The sequence below is a fragment of the Phodopus roborovskii genome, unplaced genomic scaffold (genome assembly GCF_943737965.1).
Source record: "Phodopus roborovskii unplaced genomic scaffold, PHOROB, whole genome shotgun sequence".
Lineage (NCBI taxonomy): Eukaryota > Metazoa > Chordata > Mammalia > Rodentia > Cricetidae > Phodopus > Phodopus roborovskii.
The window spans coordinates 121921-133668 of NW_026127066.1; the positions used below are offsets into that span (position 1 = coordinate 121921).

The following is an 11748-nucleotide window of genomic DNA, read 5'->3' on the forward strand; positions in this document are numbered from 1 at the left end:
ATCAATGGCTGAGTTTGCCAGATGAGCTCTAACACACCGGCACTGTGCTGTCCTCAACTCGTTTGGTAAATGTCTTGACTCCCCTTGTCTGAAACTAAAAACATCTCACACAACCATTTCCACGGTGGAATGTGCCTTTGGTGCAACCTAAATCGCTGTCTCTGAGCCACAGCCCACTCATATTTGGCTCAGGAGTAAACGAGCTCTCCTTGGCTTTGATGTGAGAGCCGTCCCATCAGTAATCCCCAACACACTACACAGTGGACATGCTAGAAGGGGCGCCTTCCCATTCGCTTTTCTGCTGGTCAACCCCACAGTGATGGAAGGACCCATACCTCACCTGATCACTGTGGAAGGTAAGGGCAGGGTGAGGAGCCATCCTGGGTCAGGCAGATTTGCTCCCTGGTGTGGCCTCCACTCCACTTCTGTGTGAAGCACACAGACTTTGGAGAATAAGCCATACTCCAACCACAGCAACCGCCTCCCATTTGTCAGCATGAGCATCCGGGCCAGTATGGCTTGTCTCCTTGTTCCCACACTTGTCTTTGAGATCTAACCAGATCTAGATCTATTTGAGTTAGTTTCCCTCCGACGCTTTTATCCACTTTGGCCTAGTTCTGTGGTGCTGTTAAGACTCTCATGAGTGTGGCCTCTGAGGCGTGGTCTTCTTCTCTCTGGTTCTACCATTCATTCTCTTAACGGTCTGGCCAGGGCTAGAGGATGTGAGTTACTCAGCCACAGTAAGATGTCCAGTGCACACGGTCAAAGTTCCAAGATTCATTCATGCATGAGGGCTGGCAAGGTGATTCAGTGATTCAGTGGGGGAGGCGCCTGCTGCCAAGCACGATGACCAGAGTTCAAGCCTTAGAGCACACATGTGGAAGGTATAGAACTGACCCCAACATGTGTGCCATTGCATGTGTGTGAGCATGTGTGTACATAACTGCTGTTGTTTGTTTTGAACTCTATGCTCTTACTCTTTTGGAGGCCCGGTCCCCAGCTCCCAACTAAATCACACACAGTGGCTTATTATTACTTATAAATGCCGGTCTGAGCTTGTCCTGTTTTTAGCCAGCTTTTTCTTAAGTTATCCCAACTACCTTTTGCCTCTGGGCTTTTTCCTTTTCTTACTCCTGCATATCTTACTTTTACTCTGTGGCTGGCTGGCTGGCTGGCTGGCTGGCTGGCTGGCTGGCTGGCTGGCTGGGTGGCTGGCTGGCTGGCTGGGTGGGTGGCTGGCTGGCTGGCTGGCTGGCTGGGCCCTGATGTCCTCCTCTCCTTGTTCTGTCTTGCTCCTCTTTTTCTCAGATTTCTCCTACTGTTTATCCTCTCTGCCTGCCTGCCCCACCTATCCTCTCTCCTGCCTGGCTCCTGGCCATTCAGCTCTTTATTAGACCATCAGGTGTTTCAGACAGGCAAAGAATCACAGCCTCACACGGTTGAACAAATGCAGCATCAACAAAAGCAACACAACTTTACACAGTTAAAAAATGTTCTAGAGCATAAACAAACATAACACAGCTTAAAATAATATTCTACAAAACCAGGGCATTGGTGGTGCACACCTTTAATCACAGCGCTCGGGAGGCAGAGGTAGGTGGATCTCTGCGAGTTTGAGGCCAGCCTGGTCTACAGAGCTAGTTCCAGGACAGCCTCCAAAGCAATACAGAGAAGCCCTGTCTCAAAAAACAAAACAAAACAAGAAAAGAATAAGAAAGAAAAAAAGAAAAGCCATAATAATATTCTACAACGATATACACATACACAAATGAAATAAATGTAAAAATATCTATTTTTAAAATCCATCCACAGGGGCTGGTTCATCAGCTAAGAGTATTTATCAGTCCTGCAGAGGACCTGGGTTCTACAAAGCACCCACACAGTGGCTCACAGCCATCCATAACTGCAGTTCCAGGGATGTAACACCCTCTTACTATCTCCAAAAGCACCAGGCACAAACATAATGCACACACACGCGCACACGCACACACACACACACACACACACACACACAGAGGCACACACAGGCACAACACTTATGAAATTAAAACATGAAGTGAAATAAATGCACCCATATGGAACGGCGAAGGGAAGGCCGTGTCCTGAGAAATGTTTGTTCCAGAACTCAGGGTTGAGAGCGCCTGTGTCTGGCTCTTGTTCTAACGCCATCACTAGAGTTCTCACAGGCTCTTTGTCTTAGTGACATGTCTTCCAGATTCTGAAGGCAACAGCCAGGTCAGCCAGGGCTGGCACCAGGGCAGACGAGCTGGTGGCTAATGGGAAATAGCAGAACGTGACTTTCTCTGAGACTCCCCAAGTCAAACAAGTGTTGTGTGGGCTCAGAAGTCAGAAAGACAGATGAGCCACTTTTGACCAAAAACAGTTAGCCAGTCATGGATGATGGCTGGCTACAGCCGAGTACTGATGGGAAACAGTCCAGTCCCAGCAAGCACAAGACCTTTCTCAGTATCCCAATGGTACCAAATGTTCACCTGCACCCTGGCACTGTGCCTTCACCGGTCCAAGGCTGGGGGTCAACTGGCCACCGAGCCTACTCTCTTGAACCTGTTCACCTTGTTAGACATGGGAAACTACCTCAGAAGATAACATCTCCAGCCCACTTGGTAAGCATCGGCATGATCCAAACCTCCAATCCTGAGCTCTCACACTCCCTAGGGCTTGGCCTCCCCCCTCCTCCCCCCACCTCCCCCCTCTTTCCCCTATGGGTCTAGGTGCCATCCTCCCCTTTCAGGGAAGGAGCTCTTCATGAAGAAGTTCCTGTTCTGCAGAAAGAAAGGAGCCAACCCTGAGAAGAACATGCCATGTGTCTGTCCCTAAGATGGAAACAACACTTGATGGGAATGCCTTCCCAGCAAGGCCCATCATCAACTAACAGAGCATAGAAGAAGCCCTAACTCCCAAGTATCCAGAATCCTACTATATATGAAGATAGGCTTTTAAAAAATAAATAATAATGAAGTTGAAATGAGGCTTAGGGTGGGCCCTAATACAACATGACCAGTGTCCCTGTAAAAAGATTGGGACGCACGCTTGTATACAGAAGACTCATAAGGTCACAGAGAAGACGCAGACACGTGACCACATCATCAGCCACTTTTCTGTTGCCATGCTAAAGCACCACAAGCAAGGCTAGTTGAAGGTGGGTTCACTAGACCCAAGATAAATGGCAAATGGGTGTTTTATTGGGGAACAGTTTACACAGATGATAATAATAAAGAACCGCCCGCCGCAAGCCTTCCTGCTCCGGGAAGATGCAGTCTCTGCCCTGCCGAACTGATCTGTGAGCAGAGGGGACTTGGGGGGAGAGAGAGAGCACAAGTGACACCATGGAGAGAGAGCCCAGCCCATGCTTCTACACCTTCCCGTTTGTCCACATCTGAAGCCACTCCCAAAGGGGTGTGGCCACTAACAAATTCACTGGCTAGGGGATGCTACTACAGCTAGTTATAGAAGGTGGGGTTCATTTGAGCAAATGGTTCCAGAGGAAGAGTCCATACTAGGAGGGGAGGTGTGGCGGGAAGCCGAGAGATCCACATCTTCAACTGCAACCAGGAAAGCAGAGAGCAAACTGAAAGCAGACACATAAACTCTCAGAGCCCTCCCCAGCGATCCTTCCTCCAGAAAGACTCCACCTTCCGAAGGTTCCAGACCTCCCCCAAACAGCGCCACACACTGGGGAGAAGGTATTGAAATGCATGAGCCTATGGAAGATGCTTCTCATTCAAACCCCCACAGGGATATACTGGGAAGGCTGAGCATGCAGAGGACATGAGCTCAGACTTAAAGCCTCCGGACTTTGGGCAAACACGTATCTATTATCTAAGCCACATGGTCCTATGCATTTTCCTGTGACAGCCTGACATATGAACACAGCCAGTCACTCCCCAGCCTACTATGCTTCTGGATGAGGCATCTGTCATGGAGGCCAAAGGGAACCAGCATGGTGCTGCTGGCCCAGGATCCCAGAGTGTTGGTACAGGGGATTTGAACTGGGGTCCTTCAATGCTAAATTTGCTTGATATATGTTGAGCCAGGAACCTGGCGGGCCAGAGGTGCTCATGAAATTCCCTTAGTTGTAGCTCAGCATGAAGACACATGGGTTCGCCTCTTGTTCAAACCACTAGAGGCTGAAGAGGGATAAAAGCCATGTGGGAAACTTTTCATCTGGCTCCTTTTCTGTCCTGCCCTGACAAGGCCAGAGATCTAAACCAAGCATCTGCACAGAGCCCAAGACACAGTTGACAGCCAGCGAATTCCCAAGTCTTCTCTAACCCTTCACATCTGTGTGATGTTTATTTAACTTTTGACCCAGGCAGCTACTTCCTCCTCAGAACTTTGTGTTCTCCAGAAGGAAAGGTCTGGACTCCCTCACTCTCTCTCTCATTTCTCTCAAAGCATATAGACCTTCCTTTGTTGGAAGCTGTAAAACTGAGTTATCACAGGGTTAGGAACTTACAGGAATCAAGAAACAATAACAAAGGGCTCAGTGGGCAGTGAATTGCTACGCATTTCTCTCTTCTTTATACAAATGAAATTACCTTTTCCGACTTGCTTTGGAACGGCCCCAAAATAAACCCAAGATCATTTACATAGTTGTCGGTAGGACTCCCTGACTGACCAAGACTCCGAAGTTCACTGGCAGACGACCATGTGGTCCCTTTCTAGGCAGCATTTCAGTGTAGAGGCCAGAGTGGGAGCAGGGCTGTCCGTCCCTGCTCAGCCTCAAGAGCCACAGGCAGTTCATCACTCAGGTGTTACCTTCAGTGGGGGGGGGGAGCAGGGGGCGGCACGAGCCTTGGACTGGTTCTCCGTAGCCGGGGTGGTTCCCCCTCGTCCAAGGGATGAGAAGTGAGCAGACACAGTGTGTGTGTGTGACAGCAGTGACCAACAACCCTGGCTGGCAATGTTTGTGTTCCAGATGTGTGTAAACTAGCTTAAATATGTTTTAGGGGTGACACTAAGGACCCATGCTAGGTCTGTCCTCAGTAGGAAAAAGAGAAATCACACCAGTTTGCTGGACAGTACTAAAACTCTAGCCACTACTCTGTGCGTGCGTGCGTTGTGTATACAAAGTTCAGCAGTCTACCATGCGTGTGTGCGTGTGCATGTATGTACATGTGTGTACAAAGGTCAGCAGCCCACTGTGTGTGTGTGCGTGTATGTACAAAAGTCAGCAGTGCACCTTGGTGTCTTTCCTCAGTGTGTTCTACCTTGTTTAGCTTTTCTTAGGGTTTTATACACGGTCTCTCAAGAGCCAGGAGCTCACCAAGTGCTGGAGGCTGGTTGGCCAGTGACAGAACTGCCTGGCTTCTGCCTCCCCAGAGTTGAGAGTACAAGTGTCTTCACCGTGTCCTGCCTGCTACTTTACAAGGGTTCTGAGCACTGAACTCAGTTCCTCATGTTTGCACAGCAAGCCCTCGGCTCGGCTGATGGAGCCCTCTCCCGGCCCCAGCTGACGCTCTCTATACAGCAATTTGTGAGGCTGTTTTTTGTGAGGGGTTAGGTTCTGTACAAGATTGTCAACCACTCTGGAGGGAGATTTTCATAATCCTGTTTCACAAAGGAGAGAAAGTCAGGAATCACTGCCTCCTATAGAAGGGGAATGTGGCAGAAATACAGGCTTCAGAGTCTCGTTTATACCTTAGCCAGCCTATAAGCCATCTCTCAACAAGGTCTCAACAGCTCCCAACACTTAACGTGTATTTGAAACTCAAATCTTCCTCCAATATTTGTACTGCTTTTTAACACGTATGTAACATGTATGTATGTTTATCGTGGCACTATCTATAATATCTACTATATGGAACCAGTGGAGATATCCACAAACCAGGTCAATGAGTTGAGAAAACACTGCATAGGGCTGGAGAGACGGCTCAGCCAGTAAAGGCTACGCTCACAACCAAAAATATGAGAAAATGTGGCATATATACACCAATGGGATATGACGCAGCCATGAAAAACACAGTCATGTTATTGACAGGAAAATGGATGAAACTAGAAATCATTGCTAAGCAAAATCAGTCAGAGGCAGAATGACAAACATTTCACAATTTTTTTTTTCCTGTGTGGCAACTGAAATTTTTAAATGGCCACCTGAAGTACCAAATATAAAGTATAAAATAAAAGAACAAAGGAGAGGAGGAAGAGAGGCACAAAATAAGAGGGGGTAGTGGGGAATACAATATATGTATGTATTCAAATGTCAGTGATAAGCATCACTATCATTTTAGAACCACATACTTGTAAAAAAAGTTATAAATACAGAATTCGATACCAAGTAGCCCTCACTACGCTGTAACAATTTCCTGAAGATGTTTACAGACATGTTTGCATTTTACTCTTCACCCACAGGGCTCAAACAAGGCCACCCTTACACTGAGACTTGGCTTTCCAAGGCTCCAGCCCCCTTCCAGGGAGACAATGGACCTTGTGTCTTTTTCTTCCCTGGTGGTTTCTCGAGACCTCCCCACGACAGGGACCGCTGCCTCCAGCTTCTCCGGCTTCCTTGGAGCTTCCCAGAGGTGCCTCACATCTAGATTGATGGGATGGATGCAGGACACATCTTAGCTCTTTCCCCCTTGGCCTGACAGAGTCCTTGGGCAGCCTCCCTGCTCTTATCACCGCCTGGGGACAAGAGGCCTGGACACAGCAGTGAGGAGAACGTGGTCAGAAAGAGACTCCCAGGGACCAACAGTCTCTCACCCAGGTGGGAAATGTCCAGAGGAAATGGTGCTTCTGGAGAATCGCTGAGTTCCGCGTGGCTAGTTCAATCGGCCCCTCGTTTCTTACTCTCTGTGTGCCCCAACACTCTCGCCCTCTCCCACTCCCTCTCCGCATCCATGTTCGATAGCCCCAAATCACTGATGAGTCACTACCACTTCCCGTAGGAAACTGGTGTGGGCCCCTCCCCACCCATCACCTGGACATCCTAATGCTGGAGTTTAGGGAACTCGCTCAGATCAGAGGCCCGGCCTTTACCCCTTGACGCTACAAATGGAATGTCTTCATAGCTCTCTTCAGACCTGTCACGTGCAAGAACAAACAAAACATGATCCATCCCTGTTTTTATAACTTGTCAGTCAATGGGAACATGAAATCACCAAACAAAGATGTCTAAAGCCAAATCCAAAAGGCAGCTGATGACTCCAAGCCAAGATTAATGTGTTCCCCAGGCTCTCCTTACTGGAGAGACTGTTTTATTGCCTCCTGTACTGGGGAGACACTAGAAACCTTGCTTTTAGGCTTTAAAAACAACTGAATCCTAAGTCACTTATTTGGGGAGACTCGATCCCAACTCCTTTCCCCAGGCTGCCACCGACACAGTTCAAAACTTGGTAGAAATGCGTTGATACAGTTTTTGTTTGTTTGTATTTTTGAGACAGGGGTTCTCTGTGTAGCTTTGGATCCTGTCCTGGAACTCACTCTGTAGACCAGGCTGGCCTTGAACTCACAGAGATCTGCCTGCCTCTACCTCTGCCTCCCGAGTGTGGGGAGACGTGTGTCACCACCAATGCCCGGTTGCACTGACTTGGTTTTGTAGTTAGTCAGTACCATGTAGCAGATGGGTAATGGTTCAAGAACTTTGGATGACCGCAAGGAAGCCATCCACAATGAAGGGAAGGCTCTCCGAAGGTCTCACTCCCAGAGGGTGGCCATGCTTCGGCCCCTTCAAATGCCGGCTTGCCACAGCCAGAAAGATGGCCTCCTTTCTCCTTCAGTCAGTCCAATCCAGCTCCCTCACAGGAGCTCAACCTTGCAGTTCCCTCTCTTTCCACCTTTATCGGGTTCTGGAGACCAAACTCAGGTCACCGGGCTTGCACAGCAAGTGCTTTTACCCCCGGAACCATCTCCCTGGCCCTTGAGCTCAGTTTTTGGGAGAAAATGAAAACATGTTTCCTTTATCTTGTAGGAAAACTCAAAAAATTCTTGTCTCTGTTAACTTGGGTTTCTAGTTCCTTCTAACTGAAAATACTTGACCACATGGATAGGAAGGGATATTTATTCTATTTAGAGGCCTACAGGGTTGTCAAATTCCTACATGCTGCCTTGCCGGTGCCAGATCTCCCAAGGGTGCTGTGGATCATGGCCTCCTCTCTCTGGACTCAGGGTTGTCCATTTGGCACTTGGTGAGGGTATAGGACCAGGCTGTTCTCTGGGCTCAGCAAAACTAAGAGAAAGGACTCCCTGAGAATCTCTTACAGTGTGTGAGCTGAGGTCCTTCCTCTGGTGCCCCAGCACGACCTTCCCCTGGGCACTGGAGAGAGGGTACCCCTGCACGACCTTCCCCTGGGCACTGGAGAGGGGGTGGCCAGCACGACCTAGTACTCAGGTTAGAGGTTGCCTGTCAGGAACACTGGAGTGAAGGGAAATTGCAGGCCCCTTTGTGTGTGGTATGTGGTATTTCCCCCATGGTTTTCTTTCCCGTTGTGCTGAGAAGGCACAGGTAAATCCAGTGATCCTGCTGGCCAATGGGGTCTAGTACAGGCTGCCAATTTTTTCACTCATATCACCCTCTCCAGCCCTCTCCCACGTGAGGCTGGAATTCCCAGGATTCTTTGTAGAAATGCTTTCCCAGACTCCCCTTCCAACAGCTGTTTTTATCTTGACAGCGAGGTGGCCTTTGTCTCTGGCGCTCAGCACCAGATGCCTTCTGAGAGTTGCCCTTAGCACAGCCTCCCCTGTGGCGGCGGTGGAGAAGGGAAAGGACCAGTGTACCACAGCTGTCACACAGCAAGCTCACTGACACCTCCAGTAAGGAGACAGGATAAGCCTGCTGCTCCCCTGACTTCTGTTCATGACCGTTCAGGTGACTAGCACTCAACCAACCCCAGAACTTTCTAATAACTTCTCAGGAGACGGCCCAGTCAGGCACCTTGACTTTCCAGCCATGTATTGATCTGGAAAGAGCCTGTTTTTAGTAGAACTGTTAACATCATTTTGAAAAGACAATAACAAATCCTTATAGAAACAAGTTACTTTGTAACGTTAATTTTTCACCCCTTTTCTCTAATTGTTGTAATGTGGCAAGTAAGATAACTAAACGGAGGTTAGAGCCATGCCTAGGGCTGTGTCTGAAAGAGACTTAGGAGCACAGGTGAGTCAAGAACAGAGCGGGCAATGTTGGGAACCCTCCAAACTCCTGCAACCCGGACTGCCCAAACCTAATGCTCGGAGTTCAGTTTCTAGAACTATTCTGTGTTGTGAAATGCCATTGTGGTCATGCAGATTGCTACACCTGTATATTTGATGAGATGGAGAGCTATCCATAATGCAATACAGAATATGCAGTTGGCTTTCTCTCACAATTGTCTATAAATAAAATGTGTAACAACAGTGTGAAATGATACACTTAACTATTTTAGTGATTACGCAAGGCACATATTTATTCTACTGTCACCATTACTGGGTCATTCATGTGCCTTACTTTCAGGCAGGGTCTTGTGCATCCAAGGCTGTCCCACTATTGTAGCTGAGGGTGACCTGGGCTTCTGGTCCTCCTTTCTCTAGATTTTGGGCATCCACCAGCACACTGGGCTCATGCCTTGATCCCAGGACTCTGAATATGATAGGGAACTCCTGGGCTAGACCCAGACCCCCCACTTCTGGTTTGGACACAGATAAATGCATTTCTTGGGTAATTCATAAGAGTTGTAAGATTGTTTTATCAGGAAGCCTATGGTCAAAGAGAAAGCACACATCTGCATCTGAAATGAGTATACTTGATGGTGTGAAAACACAGTGTGATGGCAAGTCTTGGCTGTCAACTTGACTGCATCTGGAATTAACTAAAACCAAAGCGGCTGAGTATGCCTGGAAGGGACTTTCCCCCTCAGCTAAATGATTTGTAGTGGAAAGACCCACTTTTAATCAGGATCTCTTGAGGTGGGAAGACTCACCTTTAATCTGCCCACATCTTCTGCTGGCGGCCTGCATAGAGACAAGGATGCTTGCTCTCTCTGGCTGCCTGCTCTCACTCTTGCTGGTTAAGTCCATTCCTTCACTGGCATCAGAAACTACTTCTTCAGGATTGGCATAAACTGAAGACCAGCTGAGACATCCAGCCTTGTGGACTGAACAACTACTAGATTCTTGGACCTTCTGTTGGTAGACAGCCATCGTTGGACTAGTTGGACCACATCCTATAAGCCATTCTAATAAACTGTGTGTGTGTGTGTTCTTCTAGAGAACCCTGACTGATATACAGCCTTTCCAGTTTCTGTTAGCATCATTACTTGAAACTAAACACATTTCTGTCTACCTTCAGCAAATGCTCAGGAAACAGTTTGTCATCAACAACAAAATTTGCTGTCTTGTTTATTGTGGTGGGGTAGCTCCATGTGATCCTGCTCAAGCATACATCAAATTTCTTCTACTAGACATAATCTCAGTTCTGCTGGCCGGCCAGCCCAGCCGGCCCTCCTTTCTTGGAGCCTGCACTGCAGAGCCTTCTCTCTTTACTCTGTTTGACCCTCAGAGCTGCTGTGGCACCCTCTCTGCTCCAGTTGTCTGACTAGATCTTATCCAGCAGCCCAGAGGACAGGCTTTTATCACAAGCTCAGAAATCTTCCAACTCCACTGGCTGAGAACGCATTTGTTCAAAGGAGGCTCCCACTGTGAAGTTAAGGGGGAGATGAGGGGTGCCAAACACGTGGATGACAGGGACAGTGTGCGTGTGTCCATCATGCTGCTTAATTATTAAGTTTCCTCTTCCGCTGCGTAATGTGCCCCAGTTAGGACAAAACTTCATAGTCCTTGTGCGTGGGAACCAGGACTGCTTTCGGGAACGTAGGAGGAAACAATTTTAGGGACGAGATGAAAAACTGGTAGTAATCTGATTGGAGGTGGAGTGGGGTGGGGTTTGAAGGGGGCTGGGGAAGCCCTGTCTGCGCTATTTACCAGACAAGCTTCTGATTCGTCAGGTTGGTTGGAAGGGGTCCAGCAGCCACTCAGTTTGTCCTGGGTGAGGTGCTAGTGAGTAGCCAGACATAGTGAATATTATGTGGTGAAATGCGGCCCCCTGTGGTCTGATTCAGGAAGAAAAATAAATCTAGTTCCACCTAAGGGACACTAATCTACTGTACACAGAAGAGATAAAGTGGACAGTGCGGGGCCCCAGCTCACTTGGCACATTGGTGACCGACATGAGGGCCATCAGGGTCTCAGGAAACACACATTCCCGTCATGAATTGCAGGGAAGGCCTGGAGTCCTGGTCTCTGAAGCCTCTGAGATGGAGGTGTCCACCCTGAGCTGCTCCAGGACTGAGGGAGGCCCCTGCCACGTGGGACACCCCAGCACAGATCTTCACTCTGGGGATTGTATGCCCCAGGATGGCATTCCCCTTAGGCTCCTGTCTTCCCAGCCCAGGCAAGGTTGTGGGGTGGTACAATTCCTTGACAATGCTGAGACCCTGGGACCACTTCCTGCAAACCTGAGATCTGAGATTGTCCTCCTCCGGGGAAGGGCATCCTTGTAGGGGAGCAGAGTTCACCCCCTAACTCGGGAGCCTTCCTATCAGTGGGGCAACATTTCAGGCTGGCACATGTCTGTGCCCTGTGGGCGCTACATGAACAAAGCTATAGCTGACTCTCCTGCCACTGGGAGCCATAGGACGATGTCTGGCCTATTTACCTCCGCATTCCCTCTTGAGATTTGCACACCTGCAAATCGCTAGCCGAGGGAGGCCTGTCTGCTGGGCTTCTCACTCACACTTGGCACACAGAGAGATC

The 11748-nt window shown here is 48.8% G+C and overlaps 1 protein-coding gene across 1 annotated transcript in view; it reads right to left on the minus strand.

Moving 5' to 3' along the window:
• Positions 1 to 11164, minus strand: part of LOC127214792 (uncharacterized) — a 65543-nt gene extending 54379 nt beyond the window's left edge. Inside the window, exon 1 of the mRNA XM_051175050.1 lies at positions 11143 to 11164. Within this exon, the coding sequence (XP_051031007.1) occupies positions 11143 to 11164 (22 nt within the window). The remainder of the gene's footprint in view (positions 1 to 11142) is intronic.
• Between the last annotated feature and the right edge of the window lie 584 nt (positions 11165 to 11748).